Source organism: Pseudoliparis swirei, chromosome 6 (assembly GCF_029220125.1).
Source record: "Pseudoliparis swirei isolate HS2019 ecotype Mariana Trench chromosome 6, NWPU_hadal_v1, whole genome shotgun sequence".
NCBI lineage: Eukaryota > Metazoa > Chordata > Actinopteri > Perciformes > Liparidae > Pseudoliparis > Pseudoliparis swirei.
The window spans coordinates 40,871-60,612 of record NC_079393.1 but is presented as its reverse complement, the minus strand read 5'-3'; the positions used below and the strand labels follow the sequence as shown (position 1 = coordinate 60,612).

The window sequence follows — 19,742 nt, the reverse complement described above, 5'->3', positions numbered from 1 at the left end:
CTTCTGTGAGGCCGTACCTGATCTTTGCACAAAGTTTCTCCAGCTTCTCCGGCGTTGGCGGGGAGAGTCCCGTCAGGTTGCCCAGGCTGTCCAACTCGGCGTGCATCTTTAACATGTGTTGCAGGCGGCTGTCGCCGGGCCACTTGTTGACTTCAGGAATGAAGGTTCTCATCCTCGAGGCGGCTCGCTGGACATCGGTGACGTCTCCGGCCCAGAGAGCGTTGCATGGATGGCACTTGCTGCAGGCCGGGAACGCCAAGTCATATCCAGGGGAGCACTCGTCACAGAAGATCCCGGAGACACCGACCCGGCAGAGACACTCGCCGGTTTCAGGATCACATGACGGGCGCTCAGTCCCCTCGACATTGCAGTCACAAGCTGAGACAGACATGGAGTGTTAAAGAACACGCCGAGTCATGGAAGGAATGTGTTTGTGCCGCCGCTCACAGATGCACTGCCGGTCCGGATTCCCAAAATGATTTTCTCCACATTCGTCACACTGTCGTCCACCAAACTCCGGTTGACAAGGACACTGTCCCGTCACCTGAACGCATCACTGCTTCAGTCAATGCATGCGTTCTGATCAATTCTTCATGAGTGCTTATTTATTGATTCATAATGTGTCTAGTATTGAGAAACACTAAAGTGCATTCTGTGATTTTGCTCTGCAGTATGAGCTCAGCTCCACGAATGGAACCAATCAAAGCCGTGAACAGGATTGGGTCCGTGCCTCTTACCTTGTTGCAGATGTTTGAGAAGGAGTTCACAGAATCACAGCTGCAGGGTTGACACCCCGATGCACCGTCCAGGTTCCAATATCCGTCCACACACTCGTCACAAAGGGTGCCCAAAACCCCCGTCCTGCAGGGACACTGTCCTGTCCTTGAATCACAGAAACAAGGACTCCCCAGAGGACACCGAGTCACCTCTGTCCCCCGCCGGTCACAAGAGCACTCTTGGAAATGCACAATAAATATATGAAATATATCAGAGGAGGAAAAACAAATTTGGCCAGCAATCACAACCCACGTCGTTACATTTCTGATATTTGTCTGGATAGAGTCTTGATGATGGAGAAACCCTTCTGAACCCGTCTGAGCTGGTTAGGGTACCAGGACACCTTGAGGATAGACCAGGGGGTTCATTTATAACCGTACACACAGAACAGAGCCTGGCAGCAGAGCTGGCAGCTGACCCCGGCTTCCCTCTCAACCGCAACACTCTCCAGCTCATTCTGGGGGTCCAGAGGCGTTCAGGCCAGCTGGGAGATATGAGCCCTCCAGCGGGTCCTGGTCTTCCCCGGTATCTCCTCCCAGTGCCTGGAAAACCTCGAATGGGAGGCGTCCGGGAGACCCGAACCACCTCACTGACTCAACACGAAGGAGTAGCGCCTCAACTCAAAGTTTCCTCCTGATGTCCGAGCTCCTAAGGCTGAGTCCTATAGAGGAACCTCATCTCCTTCCTCTATCTCTAAGGCTCCTACAGAGGAAAGTCATCTCCTTCCTCTATCTCTAAGGCTCCTACAGAGGAACCTCATCTCCTTCCTCTCTCTAAGGCTCCTACAGAGGAAACTCATCTCCTTCCTCTATCTCTAAGGCTCCTACAAAGGAACCTCATCTCCTTCCTCTATATCTAAGGCTCCTACAGAGGAACCTCATCTCATTCCTCTATCTCTAAGGCTCCTACAGAGGAACCTCATCTCCTTCCTCTATCTCTAAGGCTCCTACAGAGGAACCTCATCTCCTTACTCTATCTCTAAGGCTCCTAGAGGAACCTCACCTCCTTACTCTTTCTCTAAGGCTCCTAGAGAGGAACCTTATCTCCTTACTCTATCTCTAAGGCTCCTAGAGGAACCTCATCTCCTTCCTCTATCTCTAAGGCTCCTACAGAGGAACCTCATCTCCTTCCTCTATCTCTACGGCTCCTAGAGGAACCTCATCTCCTTACTCTATCTCTAAGGCTCCTAGAGGAAACTCATCTCCTTACTCTATCTCTAAGGCTCCTAGAGGAACCTCATCTCCTTACTCTATCTCTAAGACACAATCCAGAGTTTGACAGTCGGAACACAGACCACTAAATTAACTAGTAACATTAATATTACTACTAACTAGGGATGGGAATCGAGAACCGGTTCTGTTTGAGAACCGGTTCCCAGTGAACCGATTGTTTGGAATCGTCAGCCAAATTCTTTAAGGTTCTGCTAACGGTCCTCTGTGGCGTTGCGCATGCGCAAACTTTTTTAGTTTCTTTTTCAGACTGCAGCAAACATGGCAACTAGGCAGAGGCGTTCTAAAGTTTGGCTCCATTTCACACAACAAAAAGTGCTCGTGTGAGGTGAGAGTGTGCTCATCGGTGTGCGCGCATTACGGCTGAGCGCTGCGCAGACAGCATTTAACGGAGCGGAGCAGCGCGCGCGCTCTGATCGCTCTTTTAATGAAGTATCGCCACTAAAAATATGCTAAATCACATCGTTTTTAACGTACGGTACTTTGTTAGCATCGCCACACCATGCAGCGTGACAGCAGCAGATGTAGCGGACTAACATTCAAGCTAACCTAACTTCCCAAACGCTGTGGACATCTGAACGCTGATTGGCCGAGACGCGACACGTCCCATCAAAGATGTTCTATTGCGAAGAGCACCACTTCACATTTGTTCCGCGTCTCACTGCAATCTCAATGGCAGCGGGCCAGGTGAACAAAATAATAAATCGGAACGCGTCTCTGGTATTGTTCAGGGGGCCGGGCCACATGTGGAGGTGGGCCGGATCCGGCCCGTGGGCCGTAGTTTGGGGACCACTGGTCCAAGGTAAACTCCTCAGAAGTGATCACAACCACTCACTGTGTGAAGCCATGTGCCTTCATTGTGTGTAGATCAAGTTTTTTATTTTACTTGTATACTTCTATATCTTTCATCCCTGTTTCTTATATTTTGTGTTTTGTTTTTATTCTTGTGTGTTGCTGCTACTGTCACGACAAATTTCCCGTTGGGGATTAATAAAGTATATACAGGACTGTCTCAGAAAATTAGAATATTGTGATGAAGTTCTTTATTTTCTGTAATGCAATTAAATAAACAAAAATGTCATGCATTCTGGATTCATTACAAATCAACTGAAATATTGCAAGCCTTTTATTCTTTTAATATTGCTGATTATGGCTTACAGCTTAAGAAAACTCAAATATCCTATCTCTAAATATTAGAATATCATGAAAAAGTATACTAGTAGGGTATTAAACAAATCACTTGAATTGTCTAATTAACTCGACACACCTGCAAGGGTTTCCTGAGCCTTGACAAACACTCAGCTGTTATAAATCTTTTTTTTACTTGGTCTGAGGAAATATTCAAATTTTATGAGATAGGATTTTAGAGTTTTCTTAAGCTGTAAGCCATAATCAGCAATATTAAAAGAATAAAAGGCTTGCAATATTTCAGTTGATTTGTAATGAATCCAGAATGCATGACATTTTTGTTTTTTTAATTGCATTACAGAAAATAAAGAACTTCATCACAATATTCTAATTTTCTGAGACAGTCCTGTATCTATCTATCTATCTATCTATCTTCTGTCCTTCGTTTGAAGCACACATTTTAGCTCTGGCATTGGTCCCATTATTGATCACTTCACGTTTGGATTGAAAGTCCAGTTTTGAGAAACGTTTGATCGTAACGGTGTTAATTATCAGAGGGCGTGTGTTATCAGCAAACGTTCGCGTTATCGTGTTAACCCATTATTAAACTTAGCATATCGATTTTTAATCCATTATTAAACTTAGCATATAGCTACGCTAGCTTAGCTATAGAATCTTCCATTGTCAGCCCCCAACATTGAGGCAGAGGTCGTGTTCGCCTCCCCTCTTAATGTGGCTTTATGTCAGCTCAGCAAATTCAGCGATGTTGTTCGTGCTATTTGTTTCATTGTGTAAACCAGCTTTCACGATATGAATAATCTCCATTGCCATCCCATTTAGCTGATGAGGGTCAGAGTCAGACCGGTTCAGAGGCTGGTCGTCTGGGTCTCAGGCTACAGCACATCTTGTCCACCTCCTCATATCTTTGTGTTCATCCTCCAGCCCACCTGAGAGAGTGTTCTCCATGGCTGTAGACACAATACGTCCTGAGAGATCGCGTATCCTCCCGGAGAAAGCAGACATGCTTATTTTTCTGCACAAGAATTGTTGATGATCCATACAATTGATGTTTGTACACTTGGTATTTGCCACTGCTAGTTTCATTTTTGGCAGCTCAGTTCATAGACCCTTTAAAAAAAAGGAAGGAGCACTGTAATCTCTAGGAACATGTTTAAATTAAACAGAATACATTTTATTTAAGTTATGTAAGTTTTATTTTAAGTTCAAGAGGAATATGTATAAATGTTTTTGGTTATTTAAAAAATGTAAATGTGTATGTATACATACTGTATATGGTGTGTGCATCATTATAGAAAATTATATAAAAGAAAATTAATGTAAATAAACCCATTTGTGCTCTTTTTTTCACCCCTTGCCCAATAAGAATCGATAAAAGAATCGAATCGATAAGCAGGAATCGATAAGGCATCGGAATCGTTAAAATCTTATCAATTCTCATCTCTACTACTAACATTTGTATTTTTATTAATAATATTAAATTATGTTATTATTACTGATATCATTAATAATATTAACATGATCATTAATATCCAAACTATTATTAACATTATACTACTAATATCATTATTGTTATTCATATTAATAACATTATCATTATCATCATCTGGGGGTTACCTTTGCAGTCCTGGTCCAGGGCGTTCCCGTAGTACCCGGGTCTGCAGTCCTGGCATCGGGGGCCCGTGGTGTGGTAGAGGCAGCGCCGACATTCTCCCGTCCGGCTGTCGCAGGAGTTACGGTCTCCGGTGTTTATGTTGTTGTTGCAGGGACACTCCTCACAGCGGGCGCCTGGCGACCCAAGGTCGCCATAGAAACCAGGGCTGCATCTGTCGCAGCGTGGACCTGAGAGACAAAGTACTGTAATCACATGACCCATGGACATGTAAACAAGGGTCCTGTCGTCTTTATGTGATCACATGACCCATGGACATGTAAACAAGGGTCCTGTCGTCTTTATGTGATCACATGACCCATGGACATGTAGAAAACCAACCAGAGGCCTTTTCTTATCCTTGATTTCAAACAAATTAAAGAAAATTAAAGAAACACATAAGTAACACAGAAGTCCTAGTTAATGTCTTTGTATCCGCCAGACTGAATTATTATTAAATTACATGAATGTAACGTTTGCATTGTATTTATGAAACAAGTAATTATGAGCGCATCATTGGCTCCCTATCTGTGTGGGATCAGGTGTTAAGGTGGTGTAGTACCTGTCGGACCACCTGAAACCATTTATTCCCATCAGGACTCTTGAGGGCTCCGTCTGGCCTCAGAGGTCAACTCTTACCTGTGTTCCCTCAGAGGTCAACTCTTACCTGTGTTCCCCCAGAGGTCAACTCTTACCTGTGTTCCCTCAGAGGTCAACTCTTACCTGTGTTCCCTCAGAGGTCAACTCTTACCTGTGTTCCCCCAGAGGTCAACTCTTACCTGTGTTCCCCCAGAGGTCAACTCTTACCTGTGTTCCCTCAGAGGTCAACTCTTACCTGTGTTCCCCCAGAGGTCAACTCTTACCTGTGTTCCCTCAGAGGTCAACTCTTACCTGTGTTCCCCCAGAGGTCAACTCTTACCTGTGTTCCCCCAGAGGTCAACTCGTACCTGTGTTCCCCAGAGGTCAACTCTTACCTGTGTTCCCTCAGAGGTCAACTCTTACCTGTGTTCCCCCAGAGGTCAACTCTTACCTGTGTTCCCCCAGAGGTCAACTCTTACCTGTGTTCCCCCAGAGGTCAACTCTTACCTGTGTTCCCACAGAAGTCATCTCTTACCTGTGTGTCCATTCCTGCAGTTACAGGTGAGACTGAGGGATGGTGGTTGGTGGTGGCATGACGTGGCAAAGAATCGTCCGCTGTTTGCAACATCGGGACACAGGCAGGGCTCACAGGGCTGTTTGGAGACTGGGTTACCATAGTAACCCTCCACACACCTGTACCACCGGATCAGAACCAGAACATTTACAGTGGGTCTGTACCAACACAGGGTTTAGTACTAGGGGTTAGTACTAGGGGTCATGGGTTAGTACAAGGGGTCAGGGGTTAGTACTAGGGGTCAGGGGGTAGTACTAACCTCTAGTACTAGGAGTTAGGGGTTAGTACTAGGGGTTAGGGGGTAGTACTAGGGGTTAGATTAGATATTACTGTATTAGTTCCACAGTGGGGAAATTGCAGGATCACAGCAGCAGGTGACCATTAGAGCAGTAGTAAAAGATAAAATACAATAACAATATAAATTAAAGCTGCGAGCAGCGATGAACGGGTCCTCGTACATTTGCGCCGGTCGGGGGTGCCGGCGGGCCGCCGGCCCGCTCGGCCGAGGACGCAGACACGGCGGTCTGACTTTTTGCCGTTTGTCACGTATTGTGTTTTTTCTTTCGCCAGTAGCTGGCGCTTTGACTGCATGAACATATCCATGCATCATATGTCTCTAAGTGAAGTGTAGACCATGTCATGTAAATTAAATGTAAAAAAACCCGATAACATTATTTTTGCCTTAGCCTGGAATCGAATACGGGTCTCTGGGTCACAAGGCAAGAACCTATTGCTCTGCGCCACTGATTAGATGTAATTGCATCAGCCGTAGGGGGTATCTTTATTGTGAAAGTGAATACATTATGGTTATTTTACTTTTTAATAGGTGTTCCGATGAGAAATGTGTTTGTTTCTTCACGTGAATGTGTTCAGGCCTTGACTGGCATCATGCATGATTTGTTTTGGAAAGATTGGATGAGTTAAAGCAATAGTTTATAAAATAACAATATCAAAGAAAGTGGGCATTTATTAGAGTACTCATAACAACAAGACTGTACGGTGAAAAGTCATTCCCCCCCCCGCAGCGTTCATTGTTCAAGTCTTGAGATTCTATAAAAAAGATTTGAGCTGATTCTGTTTGCGTTTTGTGGGAGAAATCCTTAGATGTATAACAGCAAAAAATGGCAAATTCAAGCAAAAAACGCCCCAAAACGCCCAAATTTGGCGAATTATTGGAGCGCCCCCTATTGTTCAAATTGCACGAAATTTGATGTGTATGTTCCAGCATGCATTCTACACATATACTGTAAGTTTGGATTGTTTTGTCCCAATATTGTTGAGGTTATGAGCATTACAAAAGAAGACACGCCCCTAAAATGTTCATTGGGCCATAAATGCTTAAAACAATAAGATATTTAAAAAAAAGATCATAGATCTTACATGATATAGCTTCAAAATGGCCGAAAATATTTGTAGGCGGAGCTTAGGGGTCTGCGAGGCTTTTTTGTAGAGCAGGACCAATTGGACATGTATAAAAAAGATCTCGTCATTTGAACATACTGTGTGAGGGGCGTCGCTGGTAAAACTTTGAGGTGGCGCTAGAGAGCAATTTTTGAAAGCCGAATTTCGAGGTCCATGTCATCTGTCTATTTTCACCAAGCCTGACAAGCTTGCCAAATTTGGTGATACATACCCCCCAATATGCCCCCAATGTTCTAAATAAGATGCGTAATAATAAGAATCTTAACAATTTCAATAGGGTCCTCTCGGACAGACTTCTTCTGTCGCTCGGACCCCAAATATACAGAGGAATACAACATATATATATATACAAGGTAGTGATTAAAGTGTCAGCAGGTTAAAGTGTTCAGGATAAAGTGCTGAATGTGTTTTAGTGATTTAGTGATCTACTCAGTTTGTTGTGCAGCCTGACAGCAGCTGAAGGACTTGTGGACCACTCCATAGAAGATGGCTGATGCCACCACAGAGTCAAAGAAGCTTTTCAGGAGGGCTCCCTGCACTCCAGAGGACCAGAAAGAGTGTGCTCTGTCTTTTTTATTAAGTGTGTGTGCGTGGTCAGCCCAGTCCAGCTTGTGTTTCAGGTGAACACCCAGGTGCTCAATGTCCAGTCCCTGGATGAGACCCAGTCTGACTCACATCCCCGTATCCTTACATACTGTGGACGGTTGGTGAGGTAGTCCAGGATCCATGCAGTGAGGTGGTGGTCCACCCCGGTCGGCTCCAGCTGGTCCCTCAGAAGCAAACACCTGATGGTGCTGAAGGCTCTGGAGAAGAACATGACTCTCACAGAGCGTCAGCCTCTACCAGGTGAGAGAGGCAACGCTGCAGCAGGAAGATGGCGGCGTCATCCACCCCGATGCCAGGTTGGTAGGAGAACTAAAGTGGGTCCAGCGATGAGCTCAACAGGGGACGAAGATGGACAAGGACCAACCTCTCAAGGGTCTTCATCAGGTGTGATGTTAATGCCACCGGCCTGAAGCTGTTGGGGTCATTGGGCCGCGGGGTCTTTGGTCCTGGTACCACACAGGAGGTCTTCCACCGCTGTGGTACTTTGCCCAGCCTCAAGCTCAAGTTGAAGACGTGCTCCACTATCCCGCACAGCTGGTCTGCACAGGATTTGAGGAGCCTTGAGCTGATGCTGTCTGGACCTGTGGCCTTCCTCACCTTGATCCTCCTCAGCTCCTTCCTCACCTGGATAAGGGACATTCTGGGGGGTGGAGTGCTGTGAGGTGTTGGAGTGGGGGTGGGTTGCTGGTCCTAGAGTGAGTATGAGAGAGGTGGAGGGGGGGCGGTGGAGGACGGGGAGTAAACCACAAGGGGTGCAGATGATGGGGGTTGCAGCAGCAGGGAGGGAGGGGGGGTCTGAGTGGACCGAGTGTGGGGAGTGGGGGGGGGGGATGGATGGCTGGTCAAATCTGTTGAAGAATAAATTCAGCTCATTCACCCACTGGTGGTCCCCCACAGGCTGTTGGCTGGGCCCCTTGAACCCAGACATCGCCTTGAGGCCCTTCCAGACCCCACTGATGTCATTCTGCTGGAGCTGGTCCTCCATCCACTTCCTGTAGATATCTTTCACCTCCCTGATCTTCATCCTCAGCACAGTCCTCAGCTCCTCAGATCTAAAGACCCTCGTCTTCTCCTTGAGGAGGGTCTTTAGCTCCAGAGAGACCCAGGGTTTGCAATTTGATAAGCACTGTGCAGTCCTGGTGGGTCCCGTACAGTCCTGGTGGGTGTGGTGTTCACAACACAGAAGTTGATGTAGTTTGTGACGCAGTTGGTGAGACGTCAATATTAGTTAGTACTAGGGGTTAGGGGTTAGTACTAGGGGTTAGGTGAGGGTGGGTTAGTACTTGGGGTTAGGGGTTAGTACCTCCCTCCAGGGGAATCATCTCTGTCCTTTGGGCAGCAGCCCTGCTGACTACCGGGATTGTAGTTTATTACCCAGCTGCCATGATGGGTTGTAGTCTCTGCTGCAACCACTGGGAGGGGCTATATCTCCCATTGATGACACTTCCTCTCATGACGTCACAATATATATATATATATATATATAATCTGTCACATTGTGGGTTCTTATATATTTCTAGATATATTATTGAGTATAGATATTGAATCCTAACCCTAAGCCTCTGGCCTGTGTTACATGTCGACATATGATAGGATGATGGATATGAATATATTAACCTGTCACACGCCGGCCCAGTGGCGTGCTCCCTGCAGTTCAGGCACTCTCCGGTTTGTTCGTCGCACTCTTCTGACAGCTCGTTACATTCACAGGGTCGACAGGAAGGAAACCTCCAGAATGCAGTCTGACAGCGGTCACAGCGCCGACCAGTGACCTCTGAACGACACTCGCATTGACCTCTGACCTGATCGCAGAACTCTGACAACGAGCCGCGAGGTTCACACCGGCATGCTGCAACAGAACATAGCATCACCTCCGTTAGCTCTGCTGCCAGACAGTCTTCATGTCTCGTGGTTGTGGAGTCGCTCACGTTCACAGCCATCGGGCCCCGAGCCAAACGCCAGGGGCGCACACGCGTCACAGCAACGGCCAATCACGTTGGGCCGACAGTCACAGGAACCTCCCACTTTACTGCAGGATGCTCCGAGAGAGCCGGCAGCGTTGCACCTGCACACTGAGAGGGATCATGTGTACTCACACACTGCTCCGTTGTGTACTTGTGTACTCACACACTGCTCCGTTGTGTACATGTGTATTCACACACTGCTCCGTTGTGTACTTGTGTACTCACACACTGCTCCGTTGTGTACTTGTGTATTCACACACTGCTCTGTTGTGTACTTGTGTACTCACACACTGCTCCGTTGTGTACTTGTGCTGACGCGCTGCCCAGCAGGCCCTCACAGACGTCGCTCAGCGACTCTTCTGGTTGGAGCTCAACAGCCAATCCGACGCAGCCGAAGGGATGAGAGTTTGTCTGGGAGCAGAATTCCTGGAGGGAGTCAAAGGTCGGGATCAAACCCACCTGAGAACACACAGAGTACATCATTCAGGACGTTTAAATACACAGAGTACATCATTCAGGCTTTTTTGTGTGTTTTTTTGGTGTTTTGGTGTTATCGCCATTGAACAGTCGCGTTAACCCAAACTTATCCAGTTAAATCAAGCTGGACTCACCGAGTCCACCAGGAGGTGTGAGCCGGACCGGTCTGACCTGGGCTGCTTGTTGAACACGATGTCCACAAAGTACTGACCGCCTGCATTCAGGCACAGCGCAGGGTCCAGGATACCCCACCTGGGACAACAACAACAATCAGAGGAACAAACAACAACAAGCAGAGGAACAAACAACAATCAGAGGAACAAACAACAACAAGCAGAGGAACAAACAACAAGCAGAGGAACAAACAACAACAAGCAGGGGAGCAAACCACGACACCGTCAACAACAACAGACACATAACAGTAAACAAAAGAACAAACTGGCTTCAGTCGTATTAATCTGATCCAACATCTGATAAGTAACTGATTGAACAGCGGCCTCTAGTGGTCACTATGTGAATAACACCTGCTGTCCTCTGATTCAGAGTTGACTGACGCTGAACTCTGTCATGTTAATATTAAATACAAATGACCTTAAAGGTGACAACTCAGGATGAAGGTGAGTGTCTGTCCCAGGAGGTCAGGTTGGGTTAGGGGTAGTGTCTGTCCCAGGAGGTCAGGTTGGGTTAGGGTCAGTGTCTGTCCCAGGAGGTCAGGTTGGGTTAGGGTCAGTGTCTGTCCCAGGAGGTCAGGTTGGGTTAGTGTCTGTCCCAGGAGGTCAGGTTGGGTCAGTGTCTGTCCCAGGAGGTCAGTGTCTGTCCCAGGAGGTCAGGTTGGGTCAGTGTCTGTCCCAGGAGGTCAGGTTGGGTTAGGGTCAGTGTCTGTCCCAGGAGGTCAGGTTGGGTTAGTGTCTGTCCCAGGAGGTCAGGTTGGGTCAGTGTCTGTCCCAGGAGGTCAGGTTGGGTTAGGGTCAGTGTCTGTCCCAGGAGGTCAGGTTGGGTTAGTGTCTGTCCCAGGAGGTCAGGTTGGGTTAGGGTCAGTGTCTGTCCCAGGAGGTCAGGTTGGGTTAGGGTCAGTGTCTGTCCCAGGAGGTCAAGTTGGGTTAGGGTCAGTGTCTGTCCCAGGAGGTCAGATTGGGTTTGGGTCAGTGTCTGTCCCAGGAGGTCAGGTTGGGTTAGTGTCTGTCTCAGGAGGTCAGGTTGGGAACTGTCCACTGACAGTTCTTCCAATGAACAGACTGTTTGTTTCCTGTCTCACCTGGAGTTTGCAGGAAGAACCAGAGTTCTACTTCCTGTTGGGTCACTGCTGCAGCCGCCGCTGCCTGAAGACACTGTGACGATGCTGACTGAAGCCAGCCAATCAGACGGAGCCTGCTGAGGAAGATCAGCTGACATTAACATACATGTTAACCCTAACCCTAACATACAGGAAGACAATAATGACACAAAAGAAGGCAGACGATGAAGTCCTCCTGCAGGTGAAGTGTAACAGATCCACGGATCCACGCCATGACCCCAAACCTCCATTAGCTTTCCCTTATTATGCCCCGATTGGCTGAACCTGTCCCTCTTTTACATTGGTCAGTCCCTTTTTACATCTCCTCTGTTGCTTTGGTCTTTGTCAGTTCATCACATGGAGTTCAGTTCGCCTCGTATCTAGTGAATAGGTTCTTCTGTGGTTAAATCACTGAGTGTGACTCGTCTTCATGATCTCACCATGTGGATCGTCCAACACTCATCACACTCAGCTACTCATGGTGAGTCCACATCTTCACAGGGGTAGGGTTTGGACACGTTCTCATCAACAAACCATCAACTTTTAAACTTCCATTTTAAATTAAATCCACGAGAGTGGAGAAACACATCGTCGCCATCCTTTTGGAAGCAATCCGTGTGATGCTGTAAACATGCAACCCTAATCCTCTAACCCTAACCCTCTAACCCTAACCTATAACCCTAACCATATAACCATCTAACCCTAACCCTATAACCCTAACCCTCTAACCCTATAACCATCTAACCCTAACCTATAACCCTAACCATGTAACCATCGAACCCTATAACCATCTAACCCTAACCTATAACCCTAACCATATAATCATCTAACCCTATAACCATCTAACCCTCTAACCCTAACCCTATAACCCTCTAACCCTAACCTATAACCCTATAACCATCTAACCCTCTAACCCTAACCCTATAATGAGGGAACGAGTGTCAGGGATCATCTAACCACAAGCATCTGGAACGTCTTCCTCTCAACAGTGTTTTCCTCTCAACAGTGTCTTCCTCTCAACAGTGTCTTCCTCTCAACAGTGTCTTCCTCTCAACAGTGTTTTCCTCTTAACAGTGTTTTCCTCTCAACAGTGTTTTCCTCTCAACAGTGTCTTCCTCTCAACAGTGTTTTCCTCTCAACAGTGTCTTCCTCTCAACAGTGTTTTCCTCTCAACAGCATCTTCCTCTCATCAGTGTTTTCCTCTCAACAGTGTCTTCCTCTTAACAGTGTTTTCCTCTCAACAGTGTCTTCCTCTCAACAGTGTTTTCCTCTCAACAGTGTCTTCCTCTCAACAGTGTTTTCCTCTCAACAGCATCTTCCTCTCAACAGCGTCTTCCTCTCAACAGCGTCTTCCTCTCAACAGTGTTTTCCTCTCAACAGTGTCTTCCTCTCAACAATGTTTTCCTCTCAACAGTGTCTTCCTCTTAACAGTGTTTTCCTCTCAACAGTGTCTTCCTCTCAACAGTGTTTTCCTCTCAACAGCGTCTTCCTCTCAACAGCGTCTTCCTCTCAACAGTGTCTTCCTCTCAACAGCGTCTTCCTCTCAACAGTGTTTTCCTCTCAACAGTGTCTTCTTCTCAACAGTGTCTTCCTCTCAACAGTGTCTTCCTCTCAACAGTGTCTTCCTCTCAACAGTGTATTCCTCTCAACAGCGTCTTCCTCTCAACAGTGTCTTCCTCTCAACAATGTTTTCCTCTCAACAGTGTCTTCCTCTCAACAGTGTCTTCCTCTCAACAGTGTTTTCCTCTCAACAGCGTCTTCCTCTCAACAGTGTCTTCCTCTCAACAGTGTCTTCCTCTCAACAGCGTCTTCCTCTTAACAGTGTTTTCCTCTCAACAGTGTCTTCTTCTCAACAGTGTCTTCCTCTCTACAGTGTCTTCCTCATGGTTGTTCACTGTGAAGCATTGATTAGCAGCTCTCATGCTTTGCTTTGACCTTCATGGTTTGAATGTGTGCCGAGGATGTGAAGCCGATCCAGCTGTGGACATTTACACGTTGATTTGGAATATTAAAGGAAATTGTCCAATCGGCAGACGTAGACAAAGCTTTATCAATCAGAATATTTGTAAAGTAAATGCTTTTCCTCGTTTGTACATTTGCAAATATTGAGTTTTTTATGAGCACAAATCATAACTGATGATCTGTTTTCTTCACCTCTGACTCGTAACGAATAACCAGCTTGTAATCCATTGGTGAAGGGATGTTGTCCACAGTGAACCTAAGCCCCGCCCCCTCCAACACTCTGACCAATCCCAGGCCGGTCCAGGTGATGGACTGATCAGCTTTCCTTTGACGAGGAACAATCTGCAGGGCGTGACCCGCTTCCAGAGGGAGGCTGTTTTGCTGCAGAAAGTAAACACATAGAGCACGCCATTGGCTGAAAAGGTCAGACTGGGCCCCAATTGGTCAAAACTAAAGTGCAACAGGAAATTAATAAAAGGTCCTACCTGTCCCCGTCTCCACCGGCGGGCGATGTGTCGAGTCCTACGAACCAGAACGACTCTTCCATTGCTGAACTTAAAGTCGTAACCCTGGTCTCTGTAATACTTCTCACACTGAGGTAAAAGAACTGAGTCCAACTGAAAATACAGATTATATATACAGATCATATATATTTATATATATATACACACATGTTTGAGTGTGTGTGCAGATGCTGTTAATGACAGATATTATTGTCAGTATTCACACTGATCATCCATCACATCTACTCATCGTTACACACCAGAGAAGAAGAAGGAGATGGTGACGGAGGAAGAGGAGTAGAGCTTCTCTGCAGCGGAGCGGCGAGCTCCGCCTCGTACAGGAAGTAGTCCAGTGTCGGCAGGAAGTAACGAGGGGTGGGGTCAGAGCATTGTCGACCCACCATGTTGGGTAAACAGTGACACTGCCCATCCTCCGGAGAACATCTAAGGAGAGTCCAACACAGCGTCAGTCTATGGTCTAGATGTTCAGAATGAATAACATATATCCACCAATTGATATTGTGTCTTAAACATGTAAATGTTGAACTTATTCATTTATTTGAAGAGAGCAACATGTGTAGTGTTTTTATTCTGTTCCCAGTTCCCAGTTCTGTATGGATCCCATTGAAAGATGCTCTTCCCCTTTCAGAGGTCATGATGTTGCGTGTGGTGCTGGAAAGACCTCTGAGACTAATGTGTCGGACTGAAATGAGAGGGAACGTACGTGGCGCTGTGAGCTCCTCCAACATCACAGTCACAGGCGGAACATCTGAACCCAGAGTGTCCCAAACCCCAGAAACCTGGCTGAACCCAAACACATGGAAAGCATTCAGTGACCTCTGTCGCTCTTCACTGTGTTCATGTGCAGAGAGAAGCAGTGGCGCTATTGTTGTATCGTGAATATGTACTCTTTGTAATCGTGTTCTGATGCGGCGCCATTCATTGTCTTATGTTGTTCTCTGGTTCCTGCCAATGGAACTACAGATGTACATTAGCTTCTCACTAACTCTGGTTCAGATAGGAAGCTGGGCATTGTCCAGGTCAAAGATTAGGGTTTTTGCATTGTCCAGGTTAAATGAATGAATACCAAGAAGCATTTCCAAGGGTGCATTTATTTGACCCGCATTGTTGACCCGTCAGTGCAGGTTGACCTGCTGACCCTAACCCTATTGTTGACCTGGTTTCCTTTGTTCACGGTAAACAATGGAGCTGTATCTGAATCACGTCCTGTCGGTTCAGAAACGTTCAGATGTTAGAAGTTACTCCCAGAGCACCAGAACCAGGCCTGGAGGGATGAAACCTACCAGACATCGATCACACAGAGGACCGCTGGCCAAAGGGACACATTCACAACTTCCTGTCAGCTGGTCACATGACCCAACACTTCCCAAAACATGGCACCTGCACACTGAAACACACACACACGATAAACAAATCTGCATCAACATTTCTGAGCAGAATCAAAGCTTCATCTCATATGTGTCCCCCATCCTTTAGAGAGCTCTACTGCCTTCACAAACGGTCACATGGAAATTCCTCCCACCCCGACAGCCGGCGGCGTCGTCCCGCCTCAGGTTGAAGAAGCCCAGTTTGCACTGATGGCAGCGGCGACCCGCCACATTTCCTTTACAGACACATGCGCCGCTCAGAGCGTCACACAGGCCGCCTCCCTCCGAACCCGCTGGGTCGCAGTCACATGCTGGAACACAAGACATGTATGGAGAACATGAACATCGTCACCACCACCTCAGATCACCGAGAGCAGTCCCTATAGGAGCCCATCGATGCATCCTAAAGCCAAATTAAACTACAACTCATTTGAAAGCCTTGTTGTTAATCTTTGATCAAACCTGGAAAACACTACAGCCAATTCTACTTGTGACACTGAACCGGCCACCAGGTCCATATTCAGAGTTTATATCTGAATGTTCAGAGTTAACCTCACCCGACTTCAAACTGATACGGTTATTATTGTACTACATTTTAATATTCATGTACATAATGATTGGTGTAGATGTCATTTAATGTGGATTTTGGATAGTGTCCCTTTTGAAGGTCTCCGAATGTAAATGCACACGGTGAGAGTGGATGACTGAAAGCAGCTAAAGCGTACGTCTGCAGGCATGCTGGTCGTCCTCCGCTCTCTGTGGATCTTGAAACAGGAAAGGCCGGCAGCGTTCGCACTGAGGCCCCGCCCTGTCATGGAGGCAGTCTTCACACACGCCGCCGCTCAGCATGCCTGTCGCTTCAAAGCGAGTGGCGTCGAAGTGACACGAGTCAGAGTGACCGTTACAGTTGCATCCTGAAAGAGACACGATGATAAAATGAGTAAATAAAAACCATCATCCTAATTCCAACACAACAAATGTTATGTTGCATACTTTGTGTTTGAGAACAAATGCGTAAAGGTTCTTACTCATGCAGGTGTTGGCTGTGGTTCCCCCGCCAGGCCTCCAGGGGGAGTCGTGGTGAAAGTCCTGACACCTCTCACAGTTCTCTCCGGCTGTATTGTGTTGACAAACACAGCGACCGTGAACCTGAAGAGCAGAAAGAAAGCGGTGTTTTCATCTGTGGACAGTTCAGACATCAAGGCTGCAGAGCATGAAGGCCCGAGTCCTGCCTCCATCTTCACATGACACAGGTCATGTGACTGGATTACAACAGAGGAATACGCATTTTATATGTCATCATGTTCATGACATGTGATCACATGTGAATGACATCATGCCGTTTCAGGGTGGCACGGGTCCGCCGAACTGATCCGCCCCCGGCTCCACGTGGTCCGCACCATGCCGGTCTGGGTGAAGACGTCCCCCCGCCCTCCGTCCACGGGCGTGCAGCTGGCGGCGTGTCCGTGGCAGGAGCAGCTCCCCCGGACCACCATGGCGTACAGGGCGTAGTAATACTTGTCCTGAGGGTTCCGGCGTCGTCGACTCAGCAGAACGTCGCCCAGCGTGAACAGACGAGTGAAGTTCACACGGATATTAGTCAAGGTGATCAGATCTGTGAGAGACGTGTTTAAATGTATAACATGTTTAAATGTATAACATGTTAAATGTATAACATGTGTATATGTATAACATGTTTAAATGTATAACATGTTAAATGTATAACATGTGTATATGTATAACATGTGTAAATGTGTTACATGTTGAAATGTATAATATGTTAAATGTATAATATGTTGAAATGTATAATATGTTAAATGTATAACATGTTAAATGTATAACATGTGTATATGTATACCATGTTAAATGTATAACATGTGTATATGTATAACATGTGTAAATGTGTAACATGTTTAAATGTATAACATGTTAAATGTATAACATGTGTATATGTATAACATGTGTAAATGTGTTAAATCTTGAAATGTATAATATGTTAAATGTATAACATGTTGAAATGTATAATATGTTAAATGTATAACATGTTAAATGTATAACATGTGTATATGTATAACATGTTAAATGTATAACATGTGTATATGTATAACATGTTAAATGTATAACATGTGTATATGTATAACATGTGTAAATGTATAACATGTTAAATGTATAACATGTGTATATGTATAACGTTTAAATGTATAACATGTTAAATGTATAACATGTTTAAATGTCTAACATGTTTAAATGTCTAACATGTTAAATGTATAACATGTTTAAATGTATAACATGTTTAAATGTATAACATGTTAAATGTATAACATGTTTAAATGTATAACATGTTTAAATGTATAACATGTTCAATGTATAACATGTTTAAATGTATAACATGTTTAAATGTATATCATGTTAAATGTATAAAATGTTCTACATATAATATGATGACTTGTGTTTATATTCCTCTTTAAAGATAGTATCCATACACACAGCCGTGTTCTGGTGGAGGTGAACTCACCTTGGATGTTCGGTGCATACGGGTTTCCTATCTCAAAGATCGGATCTAGAGCTTTCAGCACCACCTGTTGGACAAAGTAAAACCTTTCGTTCCCTAGCTCAGGTAGAGTGGTTCAGCCCCGTTTTCTTTTGTAATACTCAGATTACTTTATTCATTGCTTTATGACTTCATTTACAATGATTTCTCCTCCCTCTAGTCCTTACCAGTCTGTGGTGGATACCTGGAGGGAGTCCAATGCATTGGCTCATACCATTGGACTCCAGGTGTGCGTGATGGCCCTGAGAAGCTTTTGGTCCAATTGGTGGAACACTAAATCCTCTTTTGACCCGTGTCAATATCGGGCAAACTTGTTGTCCACTTTGTGATCCAAGGACTCTATTGTTTGGTTAGACATTGACCGTTTTAGTCCTAATTTGATGGTTATCCAATGAAGTTAATATATTCTGTTTTGCAGCTTTGTCCAAAATCGCCAATTTTCATGAAGGGGATCTAACTTAGACTTGACACAACAAACACCCTTAATACGTGTCACGGTTCAGGATAAACTCCCAAAAAACAGATTCAAGTAGAGCAACATTTTTACAAGCACCTCGAACAATGCGATATAAAGTTACAGTCCCTGAGTGTTCTGGCAAATGACCCAAGGATGTCAGAGGTCTGATCAATTTAGGGGCAAATAAGGTCTGAAATTACTTTTCTTTCAAAGCTTCCAAATTGTATGGACACTTTCCTAGTAGGGGCAATTTGAGTTATCTACCTAATCAGAAGCATGAGCAATAACATAACAACCATCATTCAATTAAATTTCATTTGAAATAAAGAATCTGTACACTAGAAATAACGTTATATTAGCAATCTCAACTCACATAGGGGGAATTTTAAGAATCTTACCACAGGTCGGAAGCTCCCATAATACTGTTGCTAGCTTGGCACACACTCACCTTCAATGTTGTGTAAAGCTAAATAAGAGGCATGACCTCAAGTTGTCTCACAGTTAAATTAGAGTGCTTGGATGGGACTCTACTGTCCACCTCAAAGACCTTTAGTGTCCGAGCACTGTAATTAGTTGAGGGACAGCCTGAGGGTATCACCAGCTGTTTCCCAACATATCCAGGATCTGAACATTGTTTTACTTCTCCAAAGTGAGGGCTAAAAAGGATAGATATTAGCCCCTGAGCCACATTTCTGATTTGTTAAGCTCTATATATGAAATGGCTTTGTGCATTGGATGTGATACCTCTCCGTTGGTAGACGGATCTGATCCAGAGTATCTGCTGTCACAGATGATATCGTCGATGCCGTTGGCTGGCTGATTGGAAACCGACGGAAACGAAAGGAAACAATCTTCTGCAAAGTAACGAAAAACCTTCCAGCTTCGTCCAAAATCTTTCGATCGCTCCACCAACATGGCTGCCGGACGGAAACTCTGCAGAGAGAGAGAGAGAGCATTGAAAGCCTCGCTCTTAGTCTTTACATCCAACCTGGAAAACCAGAGAGACAACTCAATGTGTTTTACTGTAATATTCAGAATTTCCAGTTGAGTCCTCAAAACAGATAAAGTAATTATTCTAGGTGATTTTAATATTCACTTTTATACTGATTAGTACTCGTACGAGTATTAGCGTTAGCCTTAGTATTGCATTCGTCTCATTATTAGATTTGACTGGCTTCTTCAG

The 19,742-nt window shown here is 45.5% G+C and overlaps 1 protein-coding gene across 1 annotated transcript in view; it reads right to left on the bottom strand.

The window, feature by feature from the left end:
* The window catches only part of lamb4 (laminin, beta 4), a 54,868-nt gene that overhangs the window by 21,180 nt on the left and 13,946 nt on the right, over nucleotides 1–19,742 (bottom strand). Inside the window, exons 5-25 of the mRNA XM_056417835.1 lie at nucleotides 19,304–19,492; nucleotides 18,067–18,130; nucleotides 16,952–17,166; nucleotides 16,580–16,700; nucleotides 16,277–16,465; nucleotides 15,707–15,862; nucleotides 15,468–15,571; nucleotides 14,888–14,967; nucleotides 14,424–14,607; nucleotides 14,146–14,277; nucleotides 13,853–14,041; nucleotides 11,681–11,793; nucleotides 10,560–10,677; nucleotides 10,236–10,407; nucleotides 9,913–10,056; nucleotides 9,602–9,833; nucleotides 5,918–6,075; nucleotides 4,770–4,994; nucleotides 738–955; nucleotides 448–544; nucleotides 18–378 (exon numbers count right to left, since the gene is read on the bottom strand). Of these exons, the coding sequence (XP_056273810.1) occupies nucleotides 18–378; nucleotides 448–544; nucleotides 738–955; nucleotides 4,770–4,994; nucleotides 5,918–6,075; nucleotides 9,602–9,833; nucleotides 9,913–10,056; nucleotides 10,236–10,407; nucleotides 10,560–10,677; nucleotides 11,681–11,793; nucleotides 13,853–14,041; nucleotides 14,146–14,277; nucleotides 14,424–14,607; nucleotides 14,888–14,967; nucleotides 15,468–15,571; nucleotides 15,707–15,862; nucleotides 16,277–16,465; nucleotides 16,580–16,700; nucleotides 16,952–17,166; nucleotides 18,067–18,130; nucleotides 19,304–19,492 (3,461 nt within the window). The remainder of the gene's footprint in view (nucleotides 1–17; nucleotides 379–447; nucleotides 545–737; nucleotides 956–4,769; nucleotides 4,995–5,917; nucleotides 6,076–9,601; nucleotides 9,834–9,912; nucleotides 10,057–10,235; nucleotides 10,408–10,559; nucleotides 10,678–11,680; nucleotides 11,794–13,852; nucleotides 14,042–14,145; nucleotides 14,278–14,423; nucleotides 14,608–14,887; nucleotides 14,968–15,467; nucleotides 15,572–15,706; nucleotides 15,863–16,276; nucleotides 16,466–16,579; nucleotides 16,701–16,951; nucleotides 17,167–18,066; nucleotides 18,131–19,303; nucleotides 19,493–19,742) is intronic.